Source organism: Cololabis saira, chromosome 6 (assembly GCF_033807715.1).
Source record: "Cololabis saira isolate AMF1-May2022 chromosome 6, fColSai1.1, whole genome shotgun sequence".
Classification (NCBI taxonomy): domain Eukaryota; kingdom Metazoa; phylum Chordata; class Actinopteri; order Beloniformes; family Belonidae; genus Cololabis; species Cololabis saira.
Window position 1 is genome coordinate 18,796,491 of NC_084592.1, and position 22,658 is coordinate 18,819,148.

Genomic DNA, 22,658 nt, shown 5'->3' on the forward strand with positions numbered 1-22,658 from the left:
AATAAGATAAAAAGAAAAAATGATAATCACTTAATAATAAATGTACCTTCATAAACAAAGTAGACGAGAATTAATAAATATAAATACCAAATGCCTTCAGTGTCATGTCATATATATATACATACATGCACTGCATACACACACATACATAATTACATACATACAGGATTAACGACAATACCTCAGCTGACATGAGCTTTGAGTTATGTTAAGTGCTGATTAAATATATGTAGCATGTGTCCTCCTAGAAGTGTTACACTGCCAATATTAAACCCACTAAACTCAGACATATTAGCATTATAGTGTCAGCACATGACCCTGTTGATGTAAGCTTTTAACTCCTCAATAGCCTCACATTTCCTCTTAAGGTACTTAAGAGGGGTGAAGTGTCTAATCCGTAGTAGATGGCACTTTTACTTTTGAAGACGAGGATCTAGGCATGGTGACTCAGAATTAAAGCCATAAAGGAGAAGAATGAAAACCTATTACTTAACTTTAACTGAAATGGGGAGTCTTTAGCTATGATCCACGGGGAGTATTTCCACAATCAAAACACAGTGTACTACACACACATAGGGGACAAATGAGTGGTGTTCCAGTTTAAAACTGATTTGCTGTTATTAAAAAAATAACTACTATATTCCATCTACTTCATCGGAGTTTCTATTTTTTAATTTCTGTGAAATTTCAAACAAAATGAATCCAATTCTCCCTCTACTGTGTGTCATCTTTCCCCCTTTTATCCCACTCGTTCTTTCTTTTTCTTTTTTAAATGGGAGATTACAGTTGAACTTTATTTAGTTCCAAAAACAAGCGCGTCCCCTGTTTAACTAAAAACGAGACAAGTACAACCTCTGCATGTACAAGAGGACGGAGGACGACTGCTGAGCTCATCCACATGGAACTTGAGGCAACAACAGAATTATCAGCATGAATAAGAAATCTGGAGCTCAGCTACATTTGCAAAAATAGCCCCTCTAGAAATAAGCCTCATTTTCCATCACTCTAGTCAAAGTTGTCATATTTTAAGAAAAAATATGTTTGGCCATAGAGGTTAAGATATTTTTTCTTGAACAAATACTAGCAAAATAGCAAAAATAGCAAAAAAAAAATCTTCTAATTTCTTGAAACAGGGTTCTTTTCTTTCTTTTTTTAGTGTAGGAAAACAGACAACTTAAATCCTACTTTTGCTATAAAAATGAATGTTATTCATAGAAACCTTTGTAAATAACACAGCTCTTGTTACTCCTTGATGCATTCATTGTAAAACAAACTAAACACGGATCATGGAAGCATTTAACATTGCTGACTCCTGAAAGCTCATGGACTCCTGACTTCAATGCTGTAATATAAAACAACAATGTTCCACAGATATACATAATAAATATTTATAAAAATCTTTATGTGGTTTTCTGATGATTCAATATAAGAGTAAGTTTTATGGGTTTGATTTGCAAAAATCTGGTATGTAAAGTACCCTTTTCTCTACAGTCACTGCAAAGATTCCTCAGGTATTATACCTGGAGCTACAGTATGTTACAGCTTTGACTATCATAAATATATCACCAGACATGCACCTGGAGGATATTTTGCACTGCCATGTGAATTCTAATGCTGGTAAAAGGACTGTTGTGTACAGGGCCATGTACTGTATGAGTGGAACTCATTTCCCAAACACATCACACAAACAAACAAACAGCATAAGAACATTCAAATTATTAGTTAAGCAACATCTTTTGAATCAGTATAAGTAACAATTATAGAACATTGCAATAGACTCCCAGGCCCAGCAGGGTCTTTCTGTGTGAAGTTTGCATGTTCTCCCCGTGCCTGCGTGGGTTTCCTCTGGGTACTCCGGTTTTCTCCCACAGTCCAAAAACATGCATGCTAGGTTAATTGGTGATTCTAAATTGCCCGTAGGTGTGAGTGTGAGTGTGTCTGGTTGTTTGTCTGTATATGTGGCCCTGCGATGGACTGGCAACCTGTCCAGGGTGTAACTCCTGCCTCTCACCTGAAAATAGCCGGGATAGGCTCCAGCAGACCCCCGTGACCCTGCAAAGGATAAAGCGGGTATAGATAATGGATGGATGGATGCAATAGAGATCACTTAAACAAGCAGCTTGCTGAGACTGATTGTCTGACATGCTGGAAATTGAAACATAGTTGGTTATGACTGTTCTTGAATGTATTTTTTTCTTTCTTTTTTTCTGTATTAGATCGGTTGTGAAGTTCTAGACTGCAAATGAAATCAAATTCTGGACTGCTTTTCAGACTTTTTGACAACCTCAGATGAACTCTTAACTGTGCAGTGTTTTTGTTTTGTTTTGTGTTATGTTCTCATTTCGCTCTCTTCATTTTGTGGAATGTCTCTGCTTTTTTTTATTTATTTTTTTCTGCAGTATTTTTAATTTGATATTCTTTTTATCTAGTGGACATTTATTTGGTTTGCTTTTATTATGTTATGTTTAGTTCTGTATTATTTTAAAATGTTGGCGGACCCCAGGAAGAATGGCAGGTAAAAACTCCCATAGTGGGAGAAAAGCCTTAAGCCAAACAGTGGCAAGGAACCACTATGTGTTTATAACCATACTATACTATAACCATAATGTGTTTCACGAACACTCTACAGTCTCGCCTCAACCGTCTGATACTGTGCTGCAGCATCAGATTTATTCAAAACATTTTCTTTTCCATTTTCGTCACAATAGATTTATCTTTCAGCTTCTGCAGCAGCAACTCAAGTCAGTCACCATTTAATGAGATTTCCATAAATCTTCCATAAATCTTCTAAATAGATTAAAAAAAAGGAGGGGAAAAAAAGAAGCTTTCCCTTGACACGAGTTTCAGAGATCCTGATGTGGACCCCAATATACACACAATTTGACAGAATTAGTTCTCTTTCAGCGAGCTCCCGCGCGGTCTCAACCCCATTTTCTTCAGCAGTTAAGCTGCGGCAGGGCTTGATGAAGCTAATGGGATTACAGAGGAGGCTTCTAACCCAGGATTTGATTATCGAATGTTTAAGAGCAGCGCCGAGCTAATGAGGACACTTCTCATTACACACTGAGGAGAGCGTGATCACGTTTGTTTTTCAGATGACCTACAGTGCTGTGAAATTACTGTGTTTGTCACGGTATATGAGAATATTTGATGCTTATCATTCTCAAGGACAAACTACCAAGGTTACATCAGGATTGTGGCCGACAGAGAGCAAAATTTTAGCTTTTTTTATATCAGTCATTGACGGAGTGATGAATCCAAATGTCGGGCTTTGAGAGGAATAACCATTACTTTAAGACGTACAGTCGTCCCAATTTGTGCAATTAATGTAATGTCAAGGACTTACAAGCTTTAAAAAATATATGTCAAGACATGGTCAAAGTACAATTGATCAGTTGATTAGTTTTCCTGCCAAGCATAGCCCACTCCCCGGTCACTTTCACCCACCAAGACCATGAGTGGGTTATTAGGTAAATCGGATCCAAATTATTTCATGAAGTCAATTTAAGGCAAAAATAATCTGACAAATGTGATTCTTCTGAGACAAATTGAAACTTGTTCAAACAATATTTAAAACAGAGCCAAAGTGGTGTAAATTACAAAAATTGCACGTCTTTCTTTAGTTGATGCTCAAATACAACCATACTAACAGCATTGTCAGGAATATAGCTGGTGTAGAAGAAGGATGGATGTAAGGAATATGCGATCGATAGATTCAGTGTGAAAAAGCTGCAGATATAAGATATAAAAGTGACTGTTATGTCACAAAGAATGGACGAATCCATGGGTAATGTCCACGTAGACAGAAAAGACGTGTCTGTGTAATCGCTCTGACCCTTGGTTTGATTTTTCAAAAACATCTTACCGTTGAATCACAGCTCACCTTGATTAAAAGTGTCAGAAAGCTGTAACTGCGAGCCCAAAAATGACCAGCATCCTACCTGACCTGGACTCCTGTTAACCATCTTCTGTCTCAACTGTTACATTTGTAAGGTATGCTCTTAAAAAGTCTTATCTAACAGGACAGCTGTGTTGTATTACCAGCCTTATTGATCATGACTTGCTGTCTTCCAGCAACATTGACAATGTCATTTACAAAGGGCAGAAGAGCTGTACTGTGCTTTATGATTGATTATGTTTATTTAAGCTCATTTTACTCTTGCATAGATGTGTGTGTAAGATGAATCTTGGGAGTGTGTGTAATTTTGCAGTTGGACATGGGGGATACTGGTTCAAATTCAACATTGCCATGCTGACGAGGGCAACATGTGTCCATTATCTGAGATGCTTTAATTAGATCAGCAGATGTAAGGAGCAAAAACACTCCAAAAAGGGGGGTCAGGGATCACCTGAGGATCACGAACCTCTTACTTTGGCTCTGTATGTGAATTAACCCTCAGGAAGATGCGTTTTATTTTCTGTAACTTCATTTTTAGATGTCTGCAGTCCCACAACCCAAAGTCTGATGAAAGCTCAGGTTCCACCTGCAGGTTATTCGTTGAAAATGTAATCAAACGTTGACATCTCTTCAAAGCTCAAACAACAAAAAAGGATTTCCGTTATCTAATCCCCACAAGTGGGTTAGGAGAAACGGACCTGAGAATAGATTTATTAGATGCATCCAGTTCTGATTTCATTATTTCCCTTTTGACCTATTTAGTTTTTAATTCAGTGAATGTGCAACTTGGAGCCAAATCAGATGAGAATATTAAACGCTGGACCCTTTAATCCCTCTGTGAAGAATGTCAAAGTAATAAAAATTATATATACACTCATTTAATTCAAAGTGTACTTAGAAACTGAAACCAACACAGAGATGGTAGTGGGATATGAAACTATAGATGTAAGAACAGGTTTTCCTCGAGCCTCAGAAGAGAAATTCCCACAACAGTTTGGGTTATAGAGTTCTTTGTATTCCTAAATCATGATTGATTGTTCTGCGCTCTGCTGTATCTCTCCATCGTCCCAGAGCGTCGTGAAGATTGCAGTGTCTTTCTGATTGCAGCGACTGATTACAGCAGACTTGCAGCTGTTTGCTTTCACACCACCAAATGAAATCATCACGACAACAAAGACGAGCTAATCACTGTTTTAACATTTGCCCATTAGATGAAGTGACGGATAATTACTGTTTGCACTTTCAGAAAGGGTTTTAGGAATTAAAATAAAAAAACATTTCTTTGGAGTCAGATGTCTTTTGTGTTGTAAAAATCTATAATCCTCGTCTTTAACTTGTTGTCAGGAATGATATTTTCTGTTTATGTGTAAATGGATACTAAAATATTGTGACTTTCACATCAAGTCTCACGGAAATGGCAAAATATTACATGCACCATGACTCCCTATCAGTTTTTACTTTATTTATGGTAAAACTCTAAAAATGACTACTTAATATTGACATTTTATGCATAATTAGTTATAATAAAGAACCAAAGACCCACAACTGATAGTGAAAGATATCCAAATTAATGTATTAATACTTAACATATGCTTTGTTGCTCTGTTTATTTTCACACCATTTGTTAAAAAGCAAAGTAATTAATACCGTGCATACCACATATATTATTTGTTTAACATGAACACATTAACAGTTTCCCAGGTTCTTTCCAGCACATGTACCCGTTAACCTGGTGCCGCTTCTGTGCAACCATGCAGCTGCAGTAGATGTGACAGATATTGATCAGTCCAAGCTTGCAGTGATATTTTCACCCTTTTATTACATTTGTGTCTCACTGCAGACAAAATCAATGACTTATCATGTGGCAAATCTAAAATCATCTGCCCACCTGAGGTCAGAGAGGAGGTAAAGAGGAATTGTGGGAGTTTAGAGTGCGGTCATTGTAGACGGTGATAAGCAAACCTTTCCAGAGACGGCTAGCTTGGGTCTCGGTTGCCTGGCGGAGTTTTCAGAGCAGCAGAGACTGTTACGAAGCCACGTGGACTTCTGCATTTTTCTTTTTTTTTCAGTTGAAATTATTTGACTACAGATCATTTCAGTCCTGGGCCTTTTCCATTTCCACTGAGGTCAAAAGGGTAATTTATATCAGTCACTCAAACCAGGAAGTTCACGTCATTAACACAATATATGTTGAGGTTAGATCATTCTTTGCAGGTACATATATTTTAATGTTTTATTGCTTTGATTAACTGCTTTTCTGTCATGATTGCAGCTCTCTTGCAGGTCACGGTATATTTTCGTTTCTCAGCTGATCTCAGCTGATTTTCAGTTATGTGTTTGTGCCATGTTGTATTTTCAATGTCTGTGTTTGTTTTGCATAACTAGTTCAGTCAGTCTTATTGTTTCAGTCTATTTGAGTTGCAGCTATATGCTTTTATTTTGAAAGGTGGTGGGCAATTTGGGCACAGCTGATGTTACGTAATTGATTAGAGCACAGTTGGAAGTCAGTGGGCACCAGGGAAGATGTATGGTTTTAACAGCTTCAGATAGCTTCAGTATCAGCCTCAGGACAGAATCAGAGCCAACATTTTAACATCTTGCTGTAATGTTCCAGATCCAGGTTTTTTCCAGGTTTTTTAAATGCCACAAAACGTCGTTGTCTGTCTGGACAATCGCCTCATTCCATCCTGTGGTTCCTATCTGATTTGCATTAGAAACGCTTACCTGGTGCCTCTCGGTGGCCGTTTGAATTAGTTGTTGGTGACAAATAATAACCACTACAAATTCTATATTTTCAAAAGCAACAACTCGTCTATGACACAACTTGAAGTGACTTGATTTGAATTCATCACTGACATTAAATGACAACTAAGACACAAGCAACAAAGTGAGAGTAAGCTCAGAAGTACAACCCTCATATCAGGGCTGCTTCTCCCTGTTGGAAACAGAGGACGGGATGAAAGAAGAAACCCCATAAAAGAAACTATAGCCCCTTTAAGAGAGTCCTGTGCCAGAATGCAGGATTTGTCTGAGGGTGTGCCAAATAGGCCTTCGGCTGGCGTTGTGTGAATGTGTCTCATAGTGAAGAAGAGGCTGCACTGAAAATGGGATTTTAAAGTGTCCTCTGTGAGAGAGAAAGACCTTTAACATTAAAAAGCTACTGAACTAAAAAAAAAGGGAAATAAAAACACCAAATCTAAAGTAGGAACTCTGAAGTTGGAATAAATGGTTGTACACAGAAGCTATAATTGAAAATGAAGCAGCGAGAGCAGCAGGTTATCTGTTACTCCCTCTGAAAGAGAAAAAAAGTTACAGATTGGTCAAAGTTTCCACCCCTCTGAGAGAAAAATGCAGCCCTCTGAAGACAGAGAACCAACCAGGATCAGCTGAGGCAGTGTGATGACAATGAACAAGATTGTCCCGTCTCAGTTCAGCAGCGTGAGATTACACAGTCTCACACAGACCTGGGCGATCTCTGCAGCCGAGTAACATTCGCGATAAATTACTTATTTTCTTCTGCCAGTGTGTATTATGTGCAGGAGCCTCACAAAAATGTTAGATAACACAACTATGGCAAGTTTTTTCTTTTGCAGGGAAGCACTTCAGCAGCAACAAAGAGCCTCTCTGTTAGAAATGTCTGGCAGATTACATTCATTACCTCAGCGCTTGTGTAATGTCTTCTCTGGGTGTTATGTAAGCGAAGGTGCTTATTTCCAAGCGTTCAAATAAAGCTACATTATCATTGCTCAAAGTATTGCTGTTTCCCGTGGAAAGGTGCAATCTTCTCTTTTCTGACAGAAAGATGCATTTGCGTCTTTGATATGCTAACAAGCAGGCAGCACAGCAGCCGAGCAGATGTCCACCAGTCGCTCCGTTCTGCGTAATTTTGAATGATTCTTTATTCATGCCCCGCTGATTTGGAAGCTGCCTCGAGCATAATTCCTTGTTTTCAACAGAAATAAATTCATACGCTTTCATTTCTGCCAGCCAGCTTGTTTGTGGCGCAATCAGTGTCAATCATTTCCTCTGTGCCGACTGCCATGATACCATGAACACCTGAGTACAAGGAGAGACACTGGAAGTTTAACTCTGCTTTATCGTTGGTTATGTATTCCGCTTCGTCTTCTCTTTTCAATCATAAGGAGGCGATTAATCCTTTGGTTATGGAACTTTGTTGCCAAGAAAGTAATAACTTTGACTGTAAACAGAAATGCAGGGATATCAAACCCTGAATTAAAAGAAAAAAAGATGAGCACATAATTTTGGAAAAATTCCCCTGCTTAACGTTGAAAATCCTCTCCAATTCTTGGGATACAAGAGTACATTTGATAACATATAACAAGACAAGAGAGTATTGGATTATCTGATTAGTTTCAAATAAACCAGGAATTTAAATTTAGCTATACTGCACTGGAAACTCAACAAAAATAGAAAATTAAGACAGAAACAGCCTGTTCTTTGCACAAATAGGGCACCAATGTTCCGCTGTCACTTTAATTTCTTCTTCCAAATATCTTAGGGAGATATTAAGGGATTCTTTTGGTCTGTATTTACCATAAAACCAACAAATGACTATTGCACAACATGTTATGAAGCGATGGAGCATGGTCAGCAGAGTTTTGGTCCACGAACATCAGTGTCCTTTAACTTTTAGCCATTAGACTGGTTTTCTTTGCCACAGAAGTTGACCTGAGGGAACAATGTCTTCTTCTTATTATTCATAAAACTGTTATTATTTCCGCCCTCTGAATGTGAATCGCCCTGATTTGAGTTGGACATTATTATCATTTTATTTATTTATTTATGTATTGTCCTTTTGCACGAACCCTGCACAGTATTTTGCTGCTTATGCAAATGCCCACTCACTTGTTTTAAAAATAAAGCACTCACGCTTGCTCACAGTGCACGATGTTTCCAGCTTTGCACAGTAATTAAAAGCAGTAATCAGATCATTCATACTTGAGCACCTCTGAAATATCTATTAACATCACCTACTCATGGGACCGGTCTTTTAAATTCAGCTGGCGAGATAACCAGCGGCTCAGAAATATCGATCTCTTGGGAACCCAACACTCAAAACAGATGCTGTTCTCCTACATAAACTGAAGTCTGCTAAGATGCAATATGGTCCAGACTCCACAGGTTTGTGTCCTCCAGCCGGAGCAGACAGTGAGCAGATTACTGATCAGAAAGTCAAGGCCTTCTGCCAAAATGCAACTCTTGGCCATCTGTCCCTAAACAAGAGAAAGCAACCTTTTCTTTTTCTTTTTTTTTTTTGTTAAATTTTTTTATGTGGTGCAGAAAGCAAACTGTTAGGTTGCAGGAAAGACGCCTACAATCCCTGGGTGTGACCTTGTGTGTGTCCTCGCTCCACATGACGAGACAGGAAGCAGTGTGGCGGCGGGAGCGGGCCATCTACACCAAAATGAGAAGAAAAAGCTAAATGTAATGAAATGTCTTAAAAGCTGCCACATGGCCCTGCCCCCATCTGAAGGTCCTTTGCCTTTTAATGAAACACTGCTTCCAAAATCCTGCGTACAACTGAATAATAGGAGTAAATCGGGGTTTCAGGTCCTATTGTCTTCTTGTATGACTCATGTTTGGGAAGTAATGCATTCAGACATTGAGAATTGCCTGTGTGTGGTTATTTGGAGATAAGTAATATAATGTTTAACCAAGTCAAATCGACTGTATTTATTTAGTTATTTGAATTCTTCTTCTTCATTCATTTTAAATCTATGAGCCGGAGCTGCACATAATTTTAGATGCAGTAAAACAGAAAAGAAGACTTTTATGTGAGTGAAATGACTCAGACTATGACGGGAGATGTTTTGCAATGGCCATGACATAAGAGTTCTTTCATCCGTGGTTCAAAACCGGCTGCACACGCAGTTTGAACATGACGATGTTTCGGGGTTGATAAAGAAGATGTTGACTGAGCTGAGCCTCTTCGTCCTCCAGGATGCTGTAGACTCTGTCTGTCTCCCTGAGTAATGAGGAGGAGGGAGGTACGGTTACATAAGGATGAAAAGATACATATATATCAGCTCTACCCATCCCTGATTATGACAGCACCGTTAGATACATTCAAGATCTGACACAGATATTTGGATTTTACTTCCATGCGTTGGTGAATGACATGTAAAAATGTGTTTTCCTCTCCATGTCTAGTTACAGTAATAGTAATATGCAAACCCTTCATATACTGTAGCAACAGCAGCACGTGATTAGTCCAGACAACCAGAAAAAAAAAAGACATAGCTTGTTGGGCTTATTCAGCATTAAAAATCTGCCTAAATATGAAATATTTCACAGTATTTACTGCTGAAAGTTACATAAATACATAATTTTAGGAATTAAAAGAATCAAACCTGTCCAAAAACGTCAACCTCTAAAATCCTTTGTTGATGGAAAAGCAAATTAAGTTAATCTCTTTATTTTTCCCCAGCCCTGGCTTTTCTTTGTCAAAGACATGAGGCATTGACAAACTCATCCCGTCCTGTTATCATCTCTCTGTTGCCAAAACAGCTCCTGCACGCTGAGCCATTCATCGTCCCCTGAACGTCGGATTGTTGTTTGGGCAGAGCGTTCCCAGCAGAGCCACACAGCAAGATAAAGGACCACTCAAGCTTTTCAATTATTCTCCACAACCCATCTAAAACCCCGTCATTCCTTAAAAAAAAGAAAAAAAAGGAAAGTGGGGGGATTCCTGCCTTTATGGTGTAAGCATTAAAGCTTTAAAGCTGTGATGCTAGAGCTCCACTGGCTTCAACGGAAACATTCTCATTTATTGTTCCTCAGGTGCATTGATCTAGTAAGCAACATTTCTTTAAAATCAAGCATTTTCTGGATGTCCATTCACACATTTCCTGATTAAAATGCACCTGACAGTGTAGCCTCCCACCCTATTGTGCACATCCAGTGTGGAAAGTGCCTCTACGTATGTACTGACCTTGTAGTGTGAATAGCAAAATGTGATAGCAGCAAACCATAAATCACTGTCAAAGCGCAGACTGTTCCAGCTACATCCGGCTAATCTATTTGCTCGGGTAAAATATGGTGTCATTTGTTTCAGATTTCTTGCAGGAACAGCAAAAAAAAAAAAAGAAAAAGGGAAAAAAAGCAACCATCTGTGCAGCATCCTTTGCGTGGTCTCTCCTGGCAGTGATGGTTTCTGTCCTTATGACAAAAAAACAACAACAAGAAAACATATTTTTTTATCAAAAATCTTAACATTCAGTGGGATTATGAATATCTTGATGCTCACCATCCCCACTGTGGAGTTACAGGGGTTTAAAATCCTTATCTCATGGTAAAAGTCTTATTTTTAAATGTTCCCACGACCTAAAACATAATCAATCCACCTTTGAGATAAACAGTAAGTGTTATTTTGGTGGAAGAGTTCATCTGCACGGTCTTGTGGCTGCTTAATTTCTATGAACATTTCCTTTGAAGAATAGAATAGAATAGAATAAGCTTTATTGGCCAAGTATATGAACATGCCAGACAGGGTATTTTTTTTTTTTTTTTTTGCTCACTGAACCCAGATTTAAATAGTTACAAACAGTAATAGAATTATTAACATATATACAATTTAAAAGTCAAAGGTGCAGCAGTATGAGGTAGTCATGGTTATTGAAAGGTGCATTGTCACAGCATATGATTGTGGTTATTAACTTTTAAGATAAAGCTATTTTTTCTTTTTTACCTGAACTCAACTTTTCTTGTTATTTATCATCTCCCGAATGAAAGAAACACCTGCCTGGGTTTTTAAAAACTCTCCTGTTTTGTGCACGTCATTGCCAGAATGCTGCCCTGACCTTTGGGACTGGATTTTGAAATTCACTTTTACATTTACTGCGAATAAGTCATAAAAAGTAGAATATGGTGTGGCACCTCGGTATAATCTCTCTCTGAAATCAAACTCTTGCTTCATCTTTTGCATGACGCCTTCTCTCTCTCTCTCACTCTCCTTTCTACTTCCTCTGTGATTATTCTTACACTGATCTTGCTCAAACTGACAAAACACATGCTTCATATTTAATGTTAAAAAGCTCTTTTCAGGACCAGCTGACTGTCTTCTGACTTTACGTCTCAAAATAAACATTAAACCTCCATACCGAAGGCTTTTGCTACGTTTTGAAGATCATAAAACACTGATATGTCACCCTTTTTAAACCCTACATGACTACAGTTTCCCTTAGGCCTGTTCGAGCTCCAGTTTATGTAACATTATGTAACCACGACCTCTTAAACATTGCTCGAGGATGAGCTTGGTGGATGAGCAGCCTTTTATATTCATTTCAACTGTTCTGGTGTCGTCATTTGCAATGGCTATTAGTGTCTATGGTTTGAGTTTCTTGTCTATCTCAAACAAAGAGAGTTATGTGAGTGTCTGGCAGAGAAACCATTGCTCTGAAAGCTCACTTGTGAGGATGGCTGTGTCCCTTTAATGGGTCTTTATGTCCCTTCAGGTCAGCGGGACATTGGAAGAACATTTCCTTATGTAACATTCCTCTAACCCAACAGAAATACTCCAAAAGCTTAATGGATTTGAAAAGATTGGGGCAGAAAAAAGGAAATAAAGTTCTAAAGAGAGAAAGTTTAGGGATTGTATTGATATACGGGTCGAATCAGAATTAGACTGTTGCAATTCTTACTTATCTTAAATCCACTTTAAAGCCTTTTCTAATTGCCAGTGTTTAATACAGTGAACTAAAGTATGGACAAGTTTCACCTTTGACTTAGTTTTATGAGTCCTATTTCATTTTTCCCTCACTTTCTCTTTGCCTGCATGGTTTTTGTAGATTTTAATGCATTTTGTATGATCTAAAGGCACTCTGAATGAATACATTTGCTTTCCCTGAACTATAAATCAATCGATTAAGTCAGTTTTTATACCCTAAATAATGAGGAGCTCAGTATTCTAACACGGCCCCATTTCCAGGCCGGACATGGTTGGACATTGCAGAGATGTAAAAGATACCACATCCAACGCATCCATCCTCAAGGGTTCCGTCGCTGGACATGTCTGGAAAACAAACAAATCAATCAGTGTCAATTAGAGCTGCGTTCAAAGTAAACCACATCCTGGGAGGGAGGCAGTCATTGTGCACTCAGCAGCAGGCAACACAATTATACTGCAAAAGCTCTGAGTCTGAGAGGATGAGCTGGTGCATATAAAAGGCTCTTACTGGGTTTTCTCTCAGGTTCCCTCCTGAGCGCTGGTTTCCACTGAGCATGAGAGGGGGGAGCTACGCTGCAGTGCTCTGTGTCACGTCTTTCATGTCTTCAGCCTGTCCCTGTAAGGCACCACAGTTTGGGATGCCTCTCCACCTGAGCGCAATGATCTTCAAAAGCTTCTTGTCTGCTCCCCTCCGCAGCTCCATCTCTCAGCCTCCTTCTCCTCCGACGAGGCAGGAGCAGCAAGGCACATTAACAGCCATCGATTTCTCAGTTTTCAGTCTGTACAGTCACATCCTGTGATGCTGTAAAAGGTGAGGACGTCAGCAAGTCGAGTCTGAATTGGGCCGTGAGACGTGGGAGCATAATCACATTTGACTTGGAGTGTGAATAACACATGCGGATTTCAGAGTCTCTCTTTCACATTGCCATCGTGATGCTATATTTGATTCTTAATTTTGTATTCAGGCAACACAAAGGCTTGCGTCAGTGTATAAGTCGGGCAAATGAACATTCAGACAAAGACTGGAAAGAAAAAAGAAAAAAGCTCCTGGCTACCAGATCCCTTGCCTGGTACTGACATATGCTGTTTAATTCTTTATTGTATATTTTATCATAATGAAATGAATAAGCTGCTTATAGTGAATACAAGGCAAAAAAAACAAACTACAGCTGTGGCCTTAAGTTTACGCCGCCTCGACTCCTGCTGAGGCATAATGTTATTGTTCATAACGTACACTTCATAGCTGAAGGACGGCAGAAAACAATTAAAAGTACAAGTATAACACTGCTTTGTGAATTTAATCTATTTTGTCTCTTTATAAGTGCAATAACCAGGAAATACCTCACCTATTTCTGAAAATATTTGTAAATTCTTTGTAAATATTATCAATTTTTTTGGTGTTTACTATTTTTTTCTCTCTTGTACATACTCTTTTTCTACTTTTTATATTGCTCTTTTTATTATTTAACTATTTATTGGTTTTTTCTATTTTAAATTTTTTGTATAAAGCGTGTGTGTATTTTGGCTGCTGCACGACTGAATTTCTCCTCTGGGAGATCAATAAAGTCTTCTATTCTATTCTATTTCTATTCTATTCTATTCTATTTTTTGCACTCTTAAAAAAAGAAGTTACTTTATGCTTCTCTTAATTCTTTATTGTTTTTTTTTTCTTTTTTGTTAATTTAAATGATGTCAATTATGAACTGTGGTTGCATCACTTTGTATGATGACATGTTTTCTTCAAATTCCTAGATCGGTTTGCAGCTTGCAGCTTCCATCTCATTGCTCTTCGTGGCTCCAGTTTCTGTGGCAACATGGTTTTGAAAATAGCTCCTCTTTCCAACGGCCCACTGCTGTCGCGCGTTCCCCCGGCTGCAGCCCACTCTGGATGCATGATTCATTCATTGCTCATTATCATCCCACTCTCATTTCATCCCAGCCAGGCTCTCCTGCTCAGATATCTGATGGGTTGCATGGGGAGGAGGGGGGGGCGGGGTACACGCTACTACAAAGCTGCCGTATCCATGCTGTGATTGGCTGGTGGGATCCATTTAATCTGCTGCCACTACTATAGGGTCCACCTCCACACTCCTCCCCCTCTGTCTCTGCCCGCCCTGACAGCATCCACACACAACAGTGTGCTGTCTCTGCTCCAGGGAGAGTATCAGCTCTGCACAGGGAGGTGAGGATTAGCTCAGCCACTCATCTCATCTGCATATACGTTTCCCAGAGAACCACATGAGCACCCAAGGCTGTACCTGCTTTGTATAAAACCTGGCACTCCTATCACAAGGGCTTCACTTGATCTGCTGTCACTGCTTTGAGAGGATTCAGGGACTACTGTTTTTTTTTTCTTCTCCTTCTCTCGAATTATTTGGAAACTTCGATGCCAGTGATGTCTCCATTTAATTGGGATGATGCAAGTAATACTGTGTGACACATACTTGCTTTGAACATCCAGGAGTTTTTGTTTTTCTTTTACTTTATTAGTTGAGGACTTTTCCGTCTTGATGAGCGTCTACCTCTGATTTGGAAGTTTTGCAGCGCCAGAATGCCATCGCGGGAGTCGTACGATATTCAAAAGAAAGACAAGCCTCTGGTGCAAAAGGCCAAGCGAGAAGCCAATCAGGAGGATGTTCTGGCAGCGGCGCTGGGAATGAGGATGGGGCCACAGAAACCTTCGGCCACTTTCTGGCAACCAATTAAAATATTAGCCTACTCACAGCTCACCTCACTGGTCCGCAGAGCCACGCTGAAGGAAAGTGACCGGACACCCCGATCGGAGAAAGTCCACAACTTCAAGGTGAGACTCAATCCACTCAAAGGGGGCTCTTGTCAGCTGCATAACAGTGGTTTAATGTCATCATGTGTGGCCAAAGGCTGGGGGGGGTGCTCGACCTGCTCCCCTTGAGGAGTCGGGAAGGGGAGGGGTGTGCGCTGCTTAAATGACACAGAGGGGATGAAAAACAGAGCTGTTTTGGTCCGTCCACTGAGCCTCTATCAAAAGAAAATCTGTTGGCCGGGCTGTGGACCGCCGCTGTTACGTAGAGCAGCAGATGGGGGGATTACGCCGCTGGACAAGGGAAACAGCGCGGGAGTGTGTCCCTGTCTGGCTCAATGTTGGGATGGTTGATGAGATGGAGGGGCAGCAAGGGAAACATCACTGTCAAGGCATCCAAAGTGCTGATGCTTGCTGCCCTCTTTCTGCTGCTTTGTTCTCTTGTTTTGCTGAATGTTGTCTTTGAGGCTCCAGGAGAGTTTCTGCAACCAGTGCAGATTTCATCATGTGTCAGAAATATTACACATCAGGGCATAACAGCAAAACCGTACCATTATAATGGATGTTTTTACCTTTAGACTCAAAAAAAAGAGCACTTGGTTAATAAAATAATGTCATTCTTAAGCACTCCAGCCAGATCACTCCAGATAATTAGGGAAACCACTAATGGTTACCTGCACATGGCTTTAGTCACCATAAATAATTCAATACAGTTTTCCTTTCAGAGCTTCTATTAACTTAGCGCAAGACTACACCGTGTGGAGTGTTGTGGTTTGCTCTCGTTCAGTTGGGAGGCCTCCATGATTGGCTGAGCTGTTGTCACCCACCAGAGTGCGTGGGAGTCTACCCTTTCGTCTACCGTTTCCATTGAAAATTGACCCAACAAATGATCCCTTTTCCCGCGGTGAAGTCTCACAACTTGCTGTGACATAACGCCAAAGCTCCACATCAATCCTCCCCCCAACACGCATACAGTCCTCCCCGAGTTTGTCATTTAAGCCGGCAGCAGCCGACGGGTCTCTTGGCAGGCTGGGGAAAGGGAGCTGGGGTAAATGGCTGCAATAACCCACTGTTTTCTCCCTCTGTTGTCACTGCACTTCATCACTAACGTCTGTCACTGTCCTCCTCCCTCTTCGTACAGGTCCACAGCTTTCGGGGACCTCAGTGGTGCGAACACTGTGCCAGATTTATGTGGGGACTCATGGCTCAGGGGGTCAAATGTGCAGGTATGATCTCACCATTGACGCAGCCTTATATAACTCGCTTTAACACTCCGCAGACACCATTCGTTGCATAGATCATACACATGCTCGGCCTCACTCAATGTGGGTTACTTACAGTGCATCTGGAGCTGGATTACGGAATTTTAATCTAAAATCTCAACAGCAATTTGAGGATTACGATTTATACAACAGAGTGAAATGAGGATGTAAAGCTGTGATGTAACAAATACGCAACATTTGTATTTAACTTACTGTACTGAATCGGAGAATACGGGTCAAACACTGAGATGAATCCATTTTTTCAGATCTTCCTCTCATCTCAGGGCTTCACATCCTTTCATCGATATTACAATAACAAAGGTTTTCAGTGCCTCTGCTTGGCTGATGGTTTAATCATGGATAAACAATTGCATCATTCTTGGCCTAAAAGCACGAAATAGGTTTAATGTCAGGTTCTCATCATCTTCATTTATGGAAGACTTCATTATCTAATCCCTTGTGTGAGCATATTCTTAGACAATTCTCATTAAATCTGCAATACTTTCAATGTTTTACATTCGACACATATATATACTGATATACTCTATACTGTTATTGTACATACACTTATTCTATAGTGTGTGGTTGTCAAGGATGATGATGAGATTTCACTTTCACTAGGTTTCTTGTAAGAATTTGTTGCCCTTTCTAGAAAAGCGCCCCGATGCAGTCTGATGTGTCTTTGATGTTTTATTGATGCAACAAAGTGCATCACACATATCTGTGGGAGCTCCGACATACATTATTAATATGTTGTTGTTGGGAGACAACAACAATCCAGATAAAGCCCCTTATGTTAGGAGCCAATCAGCGACGCGCATATACCACCACCATTCCTTCCCACTCAACCCCAGCCAGCAGAATCTGGGGCAGCGAAGTCTCACATGATCCTGACATTTGCATACCAAAAAAAAAAAGAAAAAATAGGTTCTTCTACCCCCTTTTTCTTTTTCTGTGTGTGTGAACTGCTGTTGGCCAAGTGCCAGAGAGCCAGCCTCTAGTTGTGCTGGTTGTGGCACATTTTCTCATCGGATTGCACCCCACACACACACACACACACACCCGCCCCATCCACCCAGCAACCCAACCTCATCCCATCATGTCCGTGAAGGAAAACAAAGCTGGCATGTCTGTTTAATGAGGAGCAGAGCTGGGAGTGTTGGGAAGCGGCACCGTTTTCGCACACATTAAAATTCAGCCAGCTTCCGCCTAAGAGCCGGGTCACACGGCTCAACCCCTGTTCAACTTAAGCACTTGGCAGAAAATGGCGAAGCCTTCCAGCGTCATATTTCTTTCACGTCCACTCAGAAAGAGGTCATTTTCTCCTCCTGGACTCGGTGATAATCTGCTGATATGAATTTATCCACCGGCCGCTATTAAACCGCCTCTCCAAAGTGAGCTGTTAACTCCTCACCGTGGCAACGGAGACAGTGCTGGCGGTGCAGTAAACATCCTCCATCTCCCGGCTCCCAGGGTCCCCTGGGCTCACCTACCCCAGGGACCCGGGGCAGAGAGAGCTCAGCAGGCCTGTTTCTGATGACAGCCTGCCACTATTATACAGCCTGTCTCATGTCCTTAAGAGAATAATCTTTTAAGGTAATTACATTTCTGCCATCAATGCATATAAATTCAGGCTGCTGAATTTCTCCAGGGACCCATATTAATCAAAATATCGTCAGATGTCCTCCAGATGTATAGATTTTCAGCTTTCCAAAGCAGCTTTTTTCTGGTTTTGCTTTTAATAAAAAAAAGAAAAAGGAAATTTAATGTTATTTTACTTTTTTGTAGAGTAAAATCACGTGGCATTTGTCATACAACAACCCTCCAGAACTTGGAGAGGGCTCATAAGATCTAAGCACTTAAGAGCTGCCCCATTTTTTGACTGGGAAAACTAGGTCTCCTGTAGCCCGCAGCGCCTCGATCGCTGCTTCCACTGCTGTTGAGAACGACGAGCTTGGGTTTGAAAGAGAACAGAGCGTGCAGCAGCGTTGACTGTCCCTCCTCTGGGCTCCAGCGTTTTCACTGTTGCAGTAATTCCCTGCTACCGTCTCCGTTACAAAGCAGAGCTGCGGTCTCTTTCTGAATCTGCCGTCCAGTGGAGTCTCTGTTCCCGACGGGAAGGGAATCCTGTCCATAGACGAGCTCTGGCTCATCCAATGTGACTGAAAGCAAAACACAATGTGGGCTTTTATTCCCTGACAAAATACCAAAGTAATGTATCTAATGTTTACACATGGATTTTTTTCTGAAACCAATAAAACATCCCAGCACATATTGATGAGATAAGTCAGTGTCCTAGTACCTGGTTCTTTTACTACTTTTGATTCATTTTTAATGACTAAATGGATCCAAAGTTATGTGCAGAGGGAAGTTGGTAAATGGAGCTACTAATTTCATTGTGCACAAATTAAAGCTTGCAGATTATTTGCTTTTGTTTTGAGAGTGAAATCCTGTCTGTCCCTCTGTAGACTGCGGTTTGAACGTCCACAAAGACTGCTCCGCTCTGGTACCCAACGACTGCAAGCCGGACCTGAGACACATCCGGAAGGTGTACAGTTGTGACCTCACCACCCTGGTTGAAGCTTATAACACGGCCCGACCCATGGTGGTGGACATGTGCATACGAGAGATCGAGTCCAGAGGTCAGTTATCGCTAAGTATCAGTTCATGTCAAGTCCTTGGCACATTTCCTTGATTGGCTGTTATTATTGTGTGATAGGAACCTATTTTTTTAACACTTTTTCTAGTTGTACCTGTTATAAATCACTTTTCATTTTATACTAATCTATCCGAAGCATCTAATACTGGAGATGAGGTGTTTAAGTCTGATTCAGTCTCGGTCTGAGTTAATGTTTTTCCTTGAGGGGGCTGACTGAGAGGAGTGATGAGATTGCTGGTAATTGTAAATGTTTAATTAAGAATATATTACTCTGTTTCCTGCCGTCTTAGGTGGTTGCCTTTCACTTAAATCAATCAGCTGTGTGGAAATCTAGTGGCAACGTCATTGTCTGCCCCCTAATGCATGTCTGTGGCAGCGTTTGATTAATGCCTTTATTATTTTGCCCGGTGATGCAGAAAACTGTTTGCAGCAGGCCATGTTGTTCCAGTGTGCGGCACCGCCGGTGTTTTATTTCTTGTGCATATTTAAGAGTATTTTGAAGGTCAATTTTTCCACATTACTCCTGACAGCTGTTACAATGTCTAAAAGGTTGTTTATTTAATCTTTTCTTCTCAAGGACTGAAGTCGGAGGGGCTCTACAGGATATCTGGATTTAGCGACTCGGTGGAAGACGTCAAATTGGGGTTTGACAAAGGTTTGTCCCGTATGTTTCAAAAACTGCTGTCAACTCACAGAATGGCACTAGAAGGCATCGCCTGTGTAAATATGTCCAAATGAGACACATGGCTGTTTGGATTAGTAAAATATTGACACATTTGTGAAGGATTAGCGTCCATCTGGGAATGCGTATCCAATCCTGACATTTCCCTCTCACGCCGGATTTCATTGTGTCGACAGACAGGGGGGGGACCTTGGGGTTTATGAAGCATGGATGTACTCTCACTGCCTCAAACGTGGCACTGCTGGGAGCCCATGGTCAGCTTAGTGAGAATAAACCTGTCTCGCCTCAGACCGGAGTGAATCTTAACTGTAAGAGAAACCCTTCAGCGGTGGACTGAACTCTGAGGCAGATTCGCATGCAGGAGATCATCCATGACACTGTCATTCCAGCTCACAGCACTGTGATGCTCAGTCTGCCAGCACAAGTAGGCCATGGTCTCCTCTGGAAAGCATGCATAACCGAGAGAAAGTCTGAATTAAACAGGCCAAGGGGATGATAGCTGCTGCACTGCCATGATAAAGGGTCCGAGCAGATTCTATCCCTCCACTGCAACACAGCTATCTCTCTGTTCTTCAGTCCCATTTGTGGCATACAAGTGCTGATGTGAGCCATTTTTATAGTGGAACCACTCTAATTTACTTCCTTCTCCTCCCTTTATTCCATCGCATGTCTGCACAGATGGCGAGAAGACAGACATCTCAGTGAATGCCTATGAAGACATCAATATCATCACGAGTGCGCTGAAACTGTACCTCAGGGATTTGCCAGTTCCCATCATCTCCTACGACGCCTACCCCAGGTTCATCGAGGCTGCGAGTGAGTCACAATTTCACAAATTAGTTTGGAGAAATCCAGCATTGCAATTGGGGGATCAGTCACGTCCAAAGCGTTTTGCTGCATGCATTCATCCAGTTTCATCCAGTTTCATCCAGTTTCATCGTTTACGTGCAGAAAACATTGTGCAGGGTAGACGTAGCAGATGCCGGTCGGCCCGATGAGGGTGGAAAAAAAACAAAAACATAAGATGCGACTGGAACAAATTCAGCAACTCTTAAAATATGTTTAGATGACACCACTGAGGATTTGCTTGGCAAATTTATGTAAATTATCAGGCCTGTGGCGTGTGCTGGTGATGTGACTGTGGTTATTACATCACAACACAGACAGAAGGTGATTCTTCTCATCTGCAGCGACACCTGAGCTGTTAATATCAAGACTTAGCATAACTGCAGGAAAAAACTACAATGTTGTCGATGATTTGCAAAGTACAAAAAAAACCCGTCAATTATTAGTTCCTTCTTTCACATAAAGTGCACTTTTTTATTAAATTCCTTCTTCATTTGAAGTCTTTTTCATCTTGTGACCATTTTTGTGTTTGTTTCATGTTTTTCCCACAACTCTCAGTTCTCATTTTGTGCCTTATTTTTTAATCCCGGCTATTTTCTATCCCTTTTAAATCTCCTCTCTCTAATCGTTGAAGACTTCCCACTAATTTTAAATAAAGGGTTCTGGTTCTTTGGCTGCTCATCTTCTCAGGCCCCTGGGCCCCCTCCGCCCGCCAGGCCCATTCAGTAATCTTTTCATGCTAATCGCGTCCTCTTTTTCGGTTTGCCAGAGCTCACAGAACAAGAGAAAAAGCTGGAAGCTTTCCGCGAGGCTCTCGCTCTACTGCCGCCATCACACAGGGAAACTCTCAAGTACCTCATGGCCCACTTAAAGAGGTGAGAATTGAGAAGAAAGGAGGGGTGCGAACATTTGGAGGAGGTCTCGAACTGTGAATTCATTACTTTGTTCCTCTGGAATCATTGAAACGCTTCCATTACTGGGTTGCTTTGCTTTTCTAACTGTATCACACTTTGCAGGGTGACACAGAATGAAAAATTCAACCTGATGAGCGCGGAGAACCTCGGCATCATTTTCGGGCCCACCCTGATGCGCGCGCCCGACCAGGACGCCATAACGGCACTGAATGACATCCGCTACCAGAGACAGGTGGTGGAGGTGCTCATCAAGAATGAAGAGGCGCTCTTCTGAGCTCCGATCAGGACTTTTTAGATCAGTTCTTTAACCACTCATTTATGTAAAAATACATTGATTGATACTTTTTTTCGTTTTTAATGACTTGTGTATGGAATATTGGTGACCTGGCATCCGTCCTCCCCTGACCTGGGGCTGGATGATGAACCGTACACTTCATATCTCCCCACTTTTGTCGGGGGACTTTCAGTAGCCGACGGACCAGCATGCACGTGGTGCGAGGTCTTTGTTGCTTTTAAGTTGTAACCCAGCATGTGTCGAAGATTGTGTAGCGCTGTGATTTTTTTTTTTTTTTACGCATTCCTCTGAACTGTAGTTTTTTTCTTTGGTCCACATTCCTCATGTCCAGTTGTTTCTGTGAAATTTTGAATAGCTGGATGTTAAAAAAACAAACAAACAACGGAAAAAAAAAGTCCAGCAAATTTTTCTGCAGTCATTTTTTTATGATGATGATGTCATTTTTTTTAGCTTTTCAGATGTTTGTAAGTCACACTCCTTTTTTAAAAATTGTTTTCTAGTTGAGCCTTTCCTCTGAATGCGTAAACACTGGTGCATTTTTTGTTGTTGTTTTGGACAGTAACATTTTTATTGTGTTATAAATAGGATTTGTGAAATTAATTTTGTACTGTAATGTTTTTGTACGCAACTTCTGCAT

At 40.8% G+C, this 22,658-nt stretch overlaps 1 protein-coding gene across 1 annotated transcript; it reads left to right on the forward strand.

Moving 5' to 3' along the window:
* The first annotated feature begins 14,596 nt into the window (after positions 1-14,596).
* chn1 (chimerin 1) lies at positions 14,597-22,658 on the forward strand. The gene is made up of 7 exons (XM_061723502.1): positions 14,597-15,387; positions 16,505-16,589; positions 19,094-19,267; positions 19,862-19,939; positions 20,645-20,782; positions 21,582-21,687; positions 21,829-22,658. The coding sequence occupies exons 1-7, from the start codon at positions 15,136-15,138 to the stop codon at positions 21,998-22,000; spliced, it is 1,005 nt and encodes a 334-aa protein (XP_061579486.1). The 5' UTR covers positions 14,597-15,135; the 3' UTR covers positions 22,001-22,658.